Source organism: Indicator indicator, chromosome Z, assembly GCF_027791375.1.
Source record: "Indicator indicator isolate 239-I01 chromosome Z, UM_Iind_1.1, whole genome shotgun sequence".
In the NCBI taxonomy this organism is placed as follows: Eukaryota; Metazoa; Chordata; class Aves; order Piciformes; family Indicatoridae; genus Indicator; species Indicator indicator.
Genome location: NC_072053.1, coordinates 54878466 through 54894111, shown reverse-complemented (window position 1 = coordinate 54894111; position 15646 = coordinate 54878466). Strand labels below are relative to the sequence as shown.

Below are 15646 nucleotides of genomic sequence, written 5' to 3'. Positions count from 1 at the left end.
GAAAGATGCACTCACTTCCCATTGATTCAGCTAAAAAGGAACAAAACAAGCAGACATCAACCTTTCACCTTCTCCCTCTTTTCTTCACAGGCAAAACATGAAACAAGTGATCTTAAAAGACATTTAAATCACATAAAGGACAGTTATTTGTTACTGAGTTTGTCTATAAGCACTCTCTGGACAGAAGTGCATTTTCACTGTACCAGCATTTTTTGCAAAGGGAGGAAATAAAAATGTTGCTGCAACTCAAGTCTTCCCTGAAAGTAATGAGGAAAATGAGGGTAGGCAACATAGTAAGAAACCAATGTGGAAACACGGGAAGATGAACTCTAAGTCAGAAAATTAAAACAAAAGGACTACATTTGCTATATTGAACCATGGAGAGACTGACTTAACAGTTGTGTTGCTCTACCTTTCGTTTTCCTCTAAGCATCAGTGCTGCTAACCTCAATATCAGCAAGGGACTTATCCAGCCAGGAAACATGCAAAGACTCAGGTGTAGTCAGGTGACTGATGTCAGAACTTTAACCACTGTTTTCACTAAACACACCAATCCAAAGCATATCACAATTCTGAGTTGAAAAGAAATTTCTGCCTGAAGTGGCATGGGACAATATTTATTTCATGGTATTAACTCATAATACAGCCCCAAATGTAAGCAGACATGGCTGCAGCACCCTGCAATAAAGACTCACAGCAATACAGAATAATTAAGATTGGAGAAGACCTGCAAGATCACTGAGTCCAGCTGTTAACCTAATGCCATCTTCTTTACATACATAGAAAGCAGACAAAGGGGAAACCCAGTTGGCCATCGCCACATCACAGAACACATTAAAATATTTTAAAAATACAACTGAAATCTAAACTGAAAAAAAAAGAAAACCACTGATTGGAAACATGGGATAATTGTACAAAACTTTGGGTGTTTAGAAAAAAAAAACAGGAAATGCCTTTTTTAATGTTTGTGTGATGTTCAAATGTAGGAAAATTTGGGCAAAGAAGTTTGAAAGAGTTGAGGTTGTATTTTTTGAGATCTTTTTATCTATGTTCCTTTTGTACTCTGAATACATTTTTGACCCTACAAAGAGAACATCTACCAAAACAATTTGCATCCCACTTGCCTGTTCTGTCAGTCACGTGTTTTGTAAGAACTTCAAATAATTCTTGTCTTGAAACCATGCCTAATTTAATATGAAAGTCAGAATTTCAGCTCAAACCCTCAGGGGAACTCAGCTGGATTTACAACTACATCTTTGCCAGTGCTTTGGGTAGAGTCCACACTGCAAAACATCCACCCAGTCCACTCTTAACTAAGCCAAGATGGCAGTAAATTTGGGGGGGAAAAAAAAAGAAAGCCACTTACACTATATGCTAGCTTCCAGAATATGAAGGATATCCCTGTAAAGACATCTGTCGCTTGACATTACTTCCATTTATCTCTAAACTCCTATCTCCTAACATTAAAACCAAAGATGATATAATTCAGCAGCCAAATTCTCCTTATCTGTAACTTAAAGCAATTTTAATTCTATACTCAGTTCTGGAGTGTTTTACAACAGTGGAGCTATTTGTGGTAATTGAGAACAGAAGCCTCCCCAGTGGAAAATGCAAGTTACAGGCTAGAGAGGAGGAACAACAATAGGAAATCCTGAGCTTTGACCTTCCTTGCACAATTCCTTTCCTGTGACTACCTAGATCCCCTCGGCTAATATGCAAGTAGGAATGAGCATTTCAAAATCTCAAGCATATTATTTGTGTTGATAACACTTCATGGCTTGGTCACTTCCCATTTACATTGAGCTATTTTGTTGGTTTTTTTAAAATCTGCAGGTGAGTAATCCAGAGTAAATAGTTTTTCTGAGTCAATAATTAGGTTTTCATAAACTGTAACTATCACAATGTTACAGATGAGTAAAACTCATACAATAGTCTTCAAAAGTAACTCTTTTCCACAGCAGATCTGTTGACTCAAAAGGATTTTTCTACCGTCACAGAAATACATTTTTACAATATTTTAATAATTTGGCTTATTTTAAGATTTGAGGGTAATAAAAACATTCAGGTGAAAACAACTCAGAAAAAGATAACCTAAAAAACATAACCTCTTTATTGCTGAATTGAACACAGTCAAACATTGACTAGCATGTGATTTAGAAACATCAAATTGCACTGCGAAACATATGTGGGTAACATGCAGAAAAGCTGATGGCTAGCACAAAAGAATATTAACATTTCAACTCCCTTACTTGAAACATCATTCATCGTTCTGAAAAAAGCAACAACAAACAGAATTCCCTGAACTCCAACAGTCATTACAACTACCATGTAGCACAGTATGTTTTGCTAAGATTTACCTGGCATCACAAGTAATAGAAATTTAGTTAAGTATACTTTTACACTTACAAAGCTGCAGAATTAGAAACCACTTACCCTCTCTACACAGCAGAGATCATTTGGTAGAAGGACAGTGAGTTTCAGTAATTCTGTGACATATACACATTTAAGGGAACATCTCTGTAGAAGTTTCCCAGATTTTAGTGCTGGAAATGGAATGAGGAGCAACAGTAGAGGTTACAGAAACACACTGATGCACTTCATTTCTATTTAGTTTAAGAAGAGGGACACATCAATTAAGGCAGCAGCAGTGCCATGACCTAGGTGTGAACATGCATGGGGACTTATAGCCCACTTCTCATCTGAATGTTTGGATGAGAAATGAGTACAATTTAAGAAAGAAACCAGAACTCCCAACTCTTAATTGCTCAGCCATCTTTGTGTCACAACAAATGTGATGTCATAAAGACAACACAATTATGGAGCAAGAAAGTTACCATCTAGACGTGATCATCTCACTAGACTGCAGTAAATCAAACCACTTACTGCAATTTACATCAACAATGAGAAGAATCATGGATAGATACATCTGGGAGCACTTTATTCTGTATCCAAACAGTTCAATATTACAATTGAATATAAATTTAAATTTCTGAGTATATTCATTAAAAAAAGCTTGCACAGGTGTCTGCGCATGGCACTATGGAAGAGTAAACACTACTGCTTTCAGGCCTAGCCAAGGCATTACTGTTACATGACGAAATCAAGGTGAACCTCTAAAAATCTAAATATAATTCTAAGAATGCTTCCTGCCTCAAGAGAAAACAAATGAAAAGACTTTGAGTCTACATACCATCTAGGTCACTGGTATTACACAACCTCCATTTTTAAAAACACTTCAAACACTCCTTATACAGGACATTCACAGACTCTTAACTGATTAAAAACTATTGCAAGGTATGAAATACACCCTGGAAGTTCCAAATGGCTTGTTTTCAGAAAATGGCCCTCTGCTCCTGACAAACCAAAAGAGAATCTGATAGTATCACCAGATAATTTTAATTATATATAACTTGTTAAATACTTACTTACATCCACTTGAGACTAGATAGTCACTACATGGGACCTTCACAGACAAAGACCTTGGACTCCTAGTAGACAGCAAGTTCTCCATGGGACAATAACATGCCCTTGTGGCCAAGACGGCCAGTGGTATCCTGGGGTGCATTAAGAAAAGTGTGTCCAGCAGGTCTAGGGAGGTTCTTCTCCCCCTCTGCTCTGTCCTGGTGAGACCCCCACCTGGAATACTGGATCCAGTTTTGGGCTTCAGAGTTCAAGAGAGACAGAGACCTGCTGGAGAGAATCCAACAGAGAGCCACAAGGATGATTAGGGGACTTGAGAATCTTCCCTATGAAGAGCAACTGAGAGACCTGGGGCTGTTTAGTTTTGAGAAGACCGAGAGGGGATCTGATCAATGTGTATAAACATCTGAGGGGTGGGTGTCAAGTGGAGAGGGCCAATCTCTTTTTGGTAGTGTACAATAATAAAACAAGGAACAACGGGTACAAGCTTGAATATAGAAGGTTTCACCACAACATGAGGAGAAACTTCTTTACCGTGAGGGTGATGGAGCACTGGAACAGGCTTCCCAGGGAGGTTGTGGAGTCTCCTTCTCTGGACACATTCAAAACCCACCTGGATGCATTCCCTGTGTGATCCTGCTCTGGGGGTTGGCCCAGATGCTCTCTGGAGGTCCCTTCTAAACTCTAATGTACTGTGATACTTAACCCAGTTATTTCTGTCTTATACAGCTGCAAAGCAACACACACTATTAGGGTACATATCTCTATAGCAAAGAACGATGTATGCAACTGGGCTTTATAATATTTTCCACTTCTGCACTGCCCCCAGCTAAGAGGCAGAGGTAGACTTGTCCATCAGAACTCTTACTACGCTTTGCAAAGGCAATATATATGCAGATTTCTGGCTTCTAAGCAAAGTAACATGCCTCAAATATCCTATCATATCATGTCTGAAAGTTTTACAACCAATCAAAACTACTCAGACTGAAAAAAACATGACTTAGCAAGCTTTTATTAACTATTTTCCTTTTGCATGAGAAGTTACAGAACTTACCACATTCAGATAATCAAAGAGTAAAAGGTGAAGAGATGTGCATTAAATTCTCCTTTAAAATACACTCAAAGCTAACACTTATATTTGACACTTTTAACTAGAAACAACTAACCATGGCTCTAACTCCATGGCAATATAAATATTGGTGCATGAATCCTCCCATGCTCAAATTCATCTTTTCAGTTGAATTATTATATGCACTGGGCCTCTCTTAGTATTACTGGAGAGACGAAGTCACAGCACTAGCTTTACTTCCCATCTCTGTTACAGATTAAAATATCACCAGTACGTTCATACTTTAGTGCACAGAGCACTAGCTGCTTCATGGAAAATGGTGCAGCTTAATTCTTTGGTATTTATAACACTTATAGCTCCCAGGTGAAGGTCTGTGTTAAAACAACAATCTTGACTTCACCTTCCTTGCACTGCTCACATTTCTTATGTAGCTTTGGACAAGCTACCTAGCATCTCTCTTTCTGGATTTACAATATATAGACTCAAGATAAACACTTTTATTTCAGTGTTGAAGAACAGAGAATTTTGTTCCTGGAAGTACTTAAAAAACATGTACATGTGGTTCTTAGGGGTGTGGTTTAGTGGTGGACTTGACAGTCTTAGGTTTAACAGTTGGACTCTGAGACCTTTTCCAATCTTAATGACTATGATTCTGAGGTACCTCGTGCAACGGTAATGAGGTCCTTGCACAAACAGCACTTTGTAATCATTTAGTAGAAGACACTTTGTAAACAGACAATTGTATTAAGACTGTATCTTCACACTAGTAGGATTTATGTTCTCAGATGTTCGGAGTCTCTCAGCTAAATCTATACAGGTCAACCCTGAAACCTCCAAGCTGCTGGAATATTAGGAGTAATGCATGTAATACAGAAAAGCATTTTATTGTCATGAACATTTCCTCTTCTGTAGCATGGTAGTTTTTCAAAGAGAAAATATTTAACTCCTTGAAAAGAAACTACAGATGTCACAAAATAAGCGAGTGTATTACAACAAACGTATAGTATAATAATTAAACTGAAGTTTTTAAATGTGCCTTCTGTTCATGTGTATCTACAAAATCAAGTATGCAAAAAATCACTTTTCCTGGCTTCCTAGTCTCTTCAAGCAATCATTTCCCCTAAATATGAATGCCTGTGTTGCTTGTGCTCCATAGAAGATAAAATTCAACATTTTTTATTTCCTTCTGTATCTTAGTAAGCAGTTAAAAATCTAAGAGTCTTACTCAGGGTACATGTTACCCTGAGTGAAAAAATATAGCTTGTTGTCAAAAAACAGGCTATATTTACCCAAGCCAAGATGTGAATTTAGGTTATAAACTCAGAATTCTATCTTGTGAGTTTCTCACACTGTAAACTGGTGGACACTCAAAAGAAGCACCTACCATAACACAAGAAGAGGGGAGAGGAAATTGCAGGACATAGAAGGAAACTGAGCCTAAGACAAATTAACTCCATGATAATTCTTCCTCAAATATTATCTACCTCTCCCCACATGGTTTAATCTATGCTGTAAGACATTTTTTTTAAATTTTTTTTTTAAATCACACCACATCTCCCAGGAAAAAGCCATCTAGGTGATCAGAAGTCAGATCTCTTCAATCAGGAAAGTGGTCACTTGGAAAGAAGATCTTGAGGATGAATAATAAAGGTTTGGTTCATAATATGTGAGTACCTTCACCAAATTCAGCAGCAGCACAGCCAAAACACAGAAGTATCTCTCAAATTTAAACAACACAGCCATAGTTACTGCAGAACTGGCACAGAGTTGCTAATCTTCATTTCAAGAAACAGGATCTTGAGCATGGAAAAATGTAATACTCTCTAGTTTTCCTTCACTACCTCTTGTAATATGGATGAGAGAAGATAAGCAAGACACTCATCAGCCTTCCAAACAAAGTTCAAAGCCCCTTTTTTCTCAGGTAGTTTAATTGTGTTAGGAGTGAAGAAGGAAACCAACTGCAAGGCAAACTCATTATGTAGGTGTTCACCACACTTGGAGCACATGACCTGTGAGCACAAAAGATATAGCTCATAAACCCAAAACCTTAAATTCTGTAATAAGCAAAAGTAATTAAAACAAATTTCTTAGGAAATGTCTCATGACCAAAGGCTCAGAGAGTCAACAAAAACGTTTCTTGTGGTTGGAACTGTCGTAACATCTTCCCCCTCATGTGTCTGTTAGGATTCCCAGAAATGATGGAGCTCACACTCACACCTTGTCTTTACACGGGATCTCCCCACATCATCTCTTAAAGGAACATGGCAGATTAGAGCACTAAGAAAACACCCAAAGGAGGCCTAAATTAAAAGCAGAAAAGAGGAAAAGAACGATACACAACAACATAATTTCATAAGCTCCTTTTCTGTCAGCAATTTTTTCTCAATAAAAAACAAAAACTTTTCTTGAAATATGGTTGTTAACTAGGACACCATTATAGCATAAGAGGACAACCAATTTCTTGCATCATCTTTATCAAGCAACGTATCAATACCCAGTGCTTCAACGACACTCTTCATATATTTAGGCTGGCTGCATAGAGATCAGTGTAGGATAAGAACCTAGATTAATAGTACAAAGAGAAAAAGTAAACATTTTCTGTTCACTCATCCAGAGTGAGACTGCAGTCCCAATAAACTGCCAGATACTATATTGCTTGTCTTGTATCTCATCAATCAAAAATATGTATATATTTAGTCATTTAGCATATAAATGTATTCCTATAGCACAAACATCCATGTTAATATTGAGATAATGTAGTCTACTTTTAAATGTTGTTTCACAAAACCTGTATGTGAAATACCTTACAAGAAGAATTACACAATTTTGAACAGTCACTCAATTTGTGCCCATGAAAAAAGTAACACACAAAAATATATACCATACAGACCAAACGGACGAAGTACAATTTATACACCTTTAAGAATTTAATCCTGTCTATTTAATTAAAACAAAAAATAATGTATTTGCTTTTAACAGTGAGCTACCTTCACACTCTAAGAGAGTTTCTTGGGGTGCTGGAAGGGGAGGAGAGGATGACAGTACTGCAAGTTGTTCCCACGACTACTTTTAGTATTACAGCCATGAAAAAGCAGATTAAGAACTATCAAGACCTTTTTAATCGCTTTAATAAAAGGTCTAGCCTTTACCTTTCATGCTTATACACTGCTTTAAATATCAACACTTACAGACTCCTATAAATGTGCTTCTACTACACAGCATATGAACACAATCTAAACTGAAAAAAAAGACACAGAATGAAAACAATAGCTCATAAAAATGTTAAACCTATTTCTGACAATATGTAATAAATATAAGACTGAAATAAAAACACATGTAAGACTGAAATAAAGCACATATTTGAGCCAGCAGACCAGTAAACCTTCTTTGGAGTCATTACAGCCAGTCACATGTCAAGAAGAACCTGGGGACACTTAAATCACGTGGATTCTTCAGCTGCTATGAGCAAGTGCATGCCCTCAACTAATAGAAAATCCATAGGAATTTTATAGAAGAAAACTTATGGAGTGTTTGGGTGCAAAATACCACTTTTTCTCAATATGTAGTAAGTTGCTGTAGGGACAGCAGCAACTTCTTACATATTGAAAAAAAGGAAGAGTCTTCTTTCTGCTCCTCCCAAAGGTCACTACATCACCATTCAGAATTCACTGGGTAAACACTGGTGGGGGCACACATTTGAGACATATTAAGAATAATGATCAAATGCTTTTTGTTTTGCTGTTCTTTTGGGAAAACCAGAATTGTTCTCACATTTTCCATCTCCTGTTTTATTAAAGAAAAAAAGGTATTTGTAAACTAAGTTACAAAGGAACACATTTCAGCCACTAAAACCAGGGCTTTATAACTACAAACAGCAGACCGAAAAGTCAGTGGCATTAGTAGATTCAGTAATGTAATTCACCTTGTTAGTATCATATGTATGATAACATGCACAGACATTGCCATGTTAAAAGCCCTCCAGTTAGACTGATTGCCAAACAATGCTCCTTGACATGTGTATAACTAATTCTTCTGACAAATCAAAAGGAAAAAGACCTCTCTACTATAACTGCCTATTTCTTCCCTGCACAAACCTTACCATTTACATTGAAGTCACCTTAATCCTTTGCTGCACAGAATGGCTGCTGGCTTGGACTTCTACAACTATTTCAGCACATGGCCATGGCTATTTCAGCTTAGAAATGGTCATCTCAGAGACTTAAGAGGAGCGGGTGCATCATTACGTGCACAGTGGTAAGTTGCTCCATTCATCTACAAATTCAGCCTGAATGTGGCCTAAAAGGAACATTCACTCTTTGACAACATCATCATAATAATTTCCATCTGGGAGACTCAATGTGAAATATGCTATGCATATGGGTGCTATTAAAAACGAAACTAAGATCCTGACACAACACTACTGCAAATAAGATGCAGCTGATACTGGGTCAGAGCAGGACTAATTTAGGAAAAAATATTATTATGGCTAAACCAAAAATTCCACTCAAATGTCTATATTTTTTACACATACATGTAGTGTTTTCCTGTTCTATTACATGTTAAGTGAACTTTAGAGCAGCACTATCCTAAAAAAAGTAGTAGTTTTTTAGAGGCATACAACTAAAGGGTTTCCCAGCAATCCATAAATGCAGGTATTTTTACAGGGATGCAAAACTAAACGCTGAAAATGTTTAGTTTTAAATGATATGAAATTATATTCACACGGATTCATCAGAATTCTTTTTTAAGACAGGTTGTGTTTCTCAGATAGTTTAACAGCATTTAATGCAGTTCAGCTCTTGTGCAGGAAGGTATAAAATGGGTATAAAATTTGCCATCCTAATTGCTGTTTGCCAAAAGACTTGCATGTTACCTGCAATCAGTGAAACTCAGCAAACACATTTACAGGTTTCCTATAAGGTTCTGTGGTATTAACAGAAAGGTAAGGTCCAGCAAGTAAATCCACTAAAGACTCCCTGAAGACTTCTTGTGTTTCCTTTAGTTCTTCAGCACTATACATTGCACAAGCTCAAGAAAGGTATTTAAGATTTGATCCTTGCTTTGAGTCTCAGTTTAGCAAATTCAAGTAAAGACATTCACTTTGAAAAAAAAAACAAACTGGTAACTAAAAGTTTTGAAGTGATTTTAATGCATTATATGCTTATATTCCTTTACCCCAATTAACAGAAGCATGTAGTTCTGAATAAATTTCCTTGTTAAATAGACGCTCTTTTTTATCATTTTTTTTTCTCAATACCTATTTTTTGCTATGACTTCAAAACATTTTCTACTTGAAGTACAGCATCACAACTCATTTTAATGAATTACAAGATTTGTTTCTTGTGTTTCAGTTACACTAGTCAATTTGTTGTAAATGGACATTAAGAGTTACAGCATTTAGCATTAGCCATACACAATTAGCTTGGTCTTGTTTGGTTTTTATTAGAAACTTAACAGCTATTTCAACAAATTTTTACTTAGGTTACTAACAGATACTGACAACTGTGAATCTCTGGAGTGAGAAGAATGATAGCAGCAACAACCAATAGGAAAAAAATCAAAGACAATCATATCTTTAGCAAACCAGAAAATTTTAAATACATGAAAAGAGTATTTCTCAGAAAGTAGCAAAATTATTCTGCAAAATTTGAATTATTCCTCAAAGTTTCAGTACAGAATCAAACTACAATTGAAACAGAAAAATTGTACTTTGATAATTTGCACCATCATCTATATACAGACACACATATATTTCAGTTCTCTTAATGTAAAAATGAGTCAGTTTCCTAATAACAATACATGGTTTTCCTCAAATTCCACTTTTGATACAGCCTGCATACTACAATTTCACTAGTATGATTGAAAGATCATTTTCCTCTGCCTAATAGTCAGCACAGGCATCTACAATGGAACCTTTTTTTCAAGCAGGAACAGTCCAGTATAACAAGAAAAATAGTAATACTCAGCATTTCTACCACACTCTTCATAATGAATCAACACTAATTTTAACAAACCAATTCTTTTTAAGATCTGTTCTACCTTCTCTAATTTTCTCACACAAACAACATTCTGTATTGATACACGTACTTTTTGCTAAATGTGCTGAGCAGATAATGACAAGATGAAGAAGAGACGGCTCAAGAATAAATGAGTAAAGGTTGTACAAGAATAGGAAGGATGACAAAAGCAGAAATGCAAGGGGGTGAGTGTGGTTTAAACTTGTCTATGTGCACACTCACATCATAAGAGCATCTACAGAAGGCTACAAACAGAAAACAAGGTGAGCAAAAGGTAACTTATGCAACAGAAAAGGCAAATTAAAGTAAATAGGAAGCAATGAATAGTACTAAAGGAGTCCACAGGAGACAAAGAAGACCAGATAGAGAAGCAAGCAGGAAAGGAGAGATTGTAACAAAAGCTGCTGAGGAAAAATAGAATACTTCAGAGACAGAGTAGTAAAAATGTTTGAAAGGAAAAGGTAAAAAATTCAAACAAATGAAAAAAAATGAGAGACAGAAGAGCAGAAGAGAACAGGAATATTTAGATACTTGCTGAAAGTCTTCCCCACTCATGGAATAACACTGCTGTAATCCATCCTCTCTGCATCCACACTGGAGAGCGGCACCACACCCATCTACACAAGCTTCCTCAATGGTTCATGTGCTCCTTGTGTGCAGTTAACATTATTAGTTACACAGTTCTTATCCAGCATATGATATTTTCAAATTATTTTTAAATGCATACATACATAGGTGAAGTAATTTCCTACAAACCGAACTGTTTAGAAGGCAACATTTTTCAAGAAGCAATTCCGTGACAGTTGTCAGAACCTTTCCTGTTTCACTGATTCCATACAGAGTTATTTCTCTGTCCTAGATTCTCTGTCCTGCCTTAGAGGCAGGAGTTGCTTTGACTTGGTGGTATCTCACTATAGCAAAGCTATCCACCTTGATTTAGAAATAGGACTTCCTACCACAAAGGGAAAACGTGGCAGAGGAAAATTAGGTAGTACAATGTAACAAGTTAGCGCTTGTTTTGAAATTATAAAGACGATTAAAGCAAATCTCAGTTTTCTAGACATAGCAGAACACACAAGTGTCCTTGTGGTAACTGCACTTGTGATATGAGTGATATGACCAGCTCTCTAATTTGTTATTGTTTTGCTTTCCACTTCACTCTTCGGATTACATGGTTTTATTTCTACCTCTGCTACTTTCTTCAAGGGTGCTTTCCACTGCATGCTTTTTTCTTTCTTGCTCTCCTGTCTATCCCTGAAGACTTACTTAAACTGCTGCATGTAAGCCAATACAGGCACAGTTAAAAATTCAAGAATTCTAGTAGAACAGAGGTTAGCATGATCCACACTGGCTGGGCATTGCATGGACTGGTAAGTCCATCTTGGAAATTCGGTTATAACCAACTCTGAGGCTAAAACCAATAAATCTTTCCCAGCACAAGGGTGGTCCCTCTCCCTTTTATTATTTTCTCTTGCCTAACTGTATTGGAAAAATCACCATTTCAATGACCAAACTCCTAAAAAGCATGAAGAATCCAACCCTCAGTGATGGCCAATGGTTTCACTACCAAATGTAAGGTTACTGTAATGCCTTTTCCTTCCATGGAGTTAAACAGCCTCCCAATGCAGCGCCATGAACCTGCATAATCTCCAAGAACCGTTAACACTTACGGATTTTAGAAGACAATGTGTACTCTTGCCTTCAATTTTAATTTGCATTTTTCAGATACAAAGACCCTACTCAAGAACTACTGAGCATATACCTTCAGTTTATATACAAGATTTTGCATTTCAAACATGCCAAGCTTACATACTAAAGTTCTCCCAAAGCTGGAGCAGTAGGAGACAACCCCGCAACAGAAATGGAACGTTACAGGTACAAAGAGGTTTTGCACTGAAGAAGGTTTCTCCCATAAAAATGGAACAGGAGGGGTGGAAGAATATAAGCCTAGGGTTAAGATGTAGCAGTAGGCTACATCTTTTTGCATTATTTTAAAATTACTTCAAAAAGTATGCATACTTCTGCTTGTAATAGGGCTATTTGTACCATCCATGCATTTTGCACACAAATTCACATGAAGAAACTTTTTAGAACTTAGAAATTTCTTCTTCATCTTAACACAAAATGACTGTAAATACAAATACTACACAAGCACTGGAAACAAACATTCACATACAAAATTATAAACAGAAATGGAATTATTTGTTGCAACAGTTCATGCTATCTCTTTTTAGATCATCATTCTAAAGAACAATCCAGAACATTCTTCCAAAACAGCATATTCCAGGTACAGAATAAAATGAGTAATGAATTAAAAGATGCTGTTTGGTGGTTTTCTATCTCATCATGGAGCCAGTAAATCATTCACACATAACAATGCACTTTGTAGACATTTGTCATATGCTGCAATGCCCATACTAAGGCAACACATCCCAGGAGTTGGCAACCATGCTATCAGCAAGAATTTGGCTACAGAAACAGGAATGATTCATCATGCATTCTAGAAGCCCTGTCAAAACAGCAAAATAACACACTGCTATTTTAATCCTTTAAAGGTAACAAGCTTTTTAAAAAAATTAATTAAAAATTTGTTTGCAAAATCAAAGCAACTAAAAACCCCATAGTTGTAATAATGCATTTGGAAATGCACCCTTATGTGCTTTCTCCCCACTGCCTAGACGCCAGAAAACACTTATTTAGCCAGCTGATTACTTACCTCTCCATACTGTGATTTAAATAGCCAATTCAACATTACAGAACAAATGTTTCACAATAGTCAAATCAAAAATCACTATCTTAAAAATAGTTTAGGTTGTTTTTTCAATCCTCTCCAGTAAGTCAAAAATAACCACCTGGATATGTTTCTAACAGCTAAAATCTATATTGGAAACATATAGCTTTCCAACTCACACTGTAAACGAAAAGCCAACAGCATAGTCAGAACCTGTACTTCAACATACATATCATATCTATTATTGTCCAATATCCACCATGAAAATTGTTTCTCAGTTACCAGTATCTGAAAACTTGCTAACAGTGGTGCAGGTTCTGTTAAAAGCTGTGAAGTTCTTTGATTTCTCTGATGAAAGCACTTATCTCTTTCTTCCTTAGAATGTCCCCGTTTAATAAAAATATAAGGAAATTCTGTCAAAGAATTATAGACATCTGAAAAGACTGTTCACTTCTTTTCATTATAATTGCATATTCACCCTGAAATTTTAGCAACATCAGAGCTGCTAAATGATGTCTCTACAGAGTTTAAGAGCTTGTCACTAGAAAATGTTTTTGTTGTGCTGCCCTTTGTCCCATTACACAAACACACATTATGAACCCTTACCTTTTGGAAAACAACTTCACCTTGCTTTCTTTTCTTTTTGCCACTTTTTCTGATCCTCCGGTTTGCCTGAATCCATTTTGTCACCTGGAGTTCAAAAACATAGTGCTTTTTTAGGAAAAAGATGTGACCTCAGAGTGGCTATTCAGCATTAGTAAGAATCTATAAACAGACTCAAGACAATGTTTTCCATTGCTCCCACTGGAAAGAGGAAAAGCACTCTTCCCATATAGAATGACATAATTTTAGGTGATCTGGTTAGTTACTTTTGCATGGTCGAAATAAGACCTAGCGCTCTTCATCTTAAAAGCGTTCAGTGTAAGGGGTTTTTGCAGAAAAAATGTGTTTGATGATGGACCAAGTTACCAAACAGAAAGTTATCACTTCAGTGAATAAAAATCCTGTGGAAAATCTCTTACACCTTCTATTTCAAGTAAGGCACTATTTTCAGTCACCCACTCAAATGTTGTTCCAGACTACGAACACCAAATTCAGACAGTGGGGGTTTTGTTATTTAAATAAAATAACAGTATATGTAGGACTTTTCACCCATGCAAGTGGTTTTGTTTCTAATATGATAGCAATTCATTTTTTTAGGCAAAAGCCGGGCGGGGGTGGGGAAGGAGCGTCAGTGGAAAACTCAAGGAGAGTTATTTGCCAGGGAAAGAAGCGATAGAAAGATTTTTTTCCTCACCTCGCCGCTCACTTGCTGGACGAGCTGACACTCCTTCCAAGTCTCATCCTGCTCAAGCAAAGGCTACACAGAGGAGAAAGGACAAGGTAAGGCGGGCCGGCCCGCGGAGAGCATGGCCGATGGAAGCCCAGTTCCCCCGCCGCCGCCGCCACTGAGGGCCAGGGCCGGGGCCGCGCCCGCCCCGTCCCGTCCCGCCGTTCCCGGCCGCGGTGGCTAAACGCCGCAGCCCTCGGGTAGGAAATGAAACACCTCCGCAGGGTCCCCCGCCCTCGTGCTCCGGCCCCGGAGCCCCATGGAGAGGAGGGGCTTGCCTTGAAGACGTAAGGGCCGCCCCGCTGGGATTTCCGCACATCCCTTCGGCGCGGCGCGGCTCGGCAGGGCCCGGCCGGAGCGGTGGTGACTTGCCACCAGCGGTGCCTCCCCGGCAGCGGGCACAGCGCAGCATTCTACCCAGCCCGGCTCTCATTCCGCTCAGCCCACCCAGCCTCGGGGAAGGCTTCGGCGGTGCCGCCGCGCTCCCTCCGACCCGCTCGCCGGTGGCAGCCCTTCACGGGTTTACAGTTTAGTGTTCATAGAGAGGGTCTCCCTTTAAGTCCCTTGCCATTAAAGACGCGTCCCTATTCACCTTCTCATAAACAGCTCCTGTTCTCATAAACAGAGAAACAGCCTAACGGGGCTACTTCAAGACAGTATCATCACCATTAAGTACTTCGAGACTTCCCTGAGTACTGGCTTGACAATTAAAGAATGCAATTGTTAAATTGCCTTGGAGGGTCTGAAATGCTTTTTATTCACATCATAGCATTTCAAACCCTTTACTGAAACCTCAGTTTGTGCAACAACAGACTGCAAGCAGGTGACTACATTTAAGGCATGGGACTTCAACATGTTTCTGTGCCCTCTGAAGAGGGTATTCAAACCCTGATGTGAAGGGGAAAACCCAAGTAATGTCAGCCATGCAAATTCTCAATATTATAAATTCTTCATTTGGGATTTTATTAAGTGCTTTGTATTTAGCATTGAAAAGGAGAGGCGATAAAGCGTAGATTGCATCACACTTGGTGTAATGTAAATTTAAGTAAATAAAGGTAAGACCAGTTAGCACTCACTAA

General features: G+C 37.9%; 1 protein-coding gene across 1 annotated transcript in view; it reads right to left on the bottom strand.

The window, feature by feature from the left end:
* AOPEP (aminopeptidase O (putative)) overlaps positions 1 to 15646 on the bottom strand; it is a 226758-nt gene that overhangs the window by 74051 nt on the left and 137061 nt on the right. The window contains exons 14-15 of the mRNA XM_054397593.1: positions 14535 to 14597; positions 13844 to 13927 (exon numbers count right to left, since the gene is read on the bottom strand). Coding sequence (XP_054253568.1) covers positions 13844 to 13927; positions 14535 to 14597 — 147 coding nt within the window. The remainder of the gene's footprint in view (positions 1 to 13843; positions 13928 to 14534; positions 14598 to 15646) is intronic.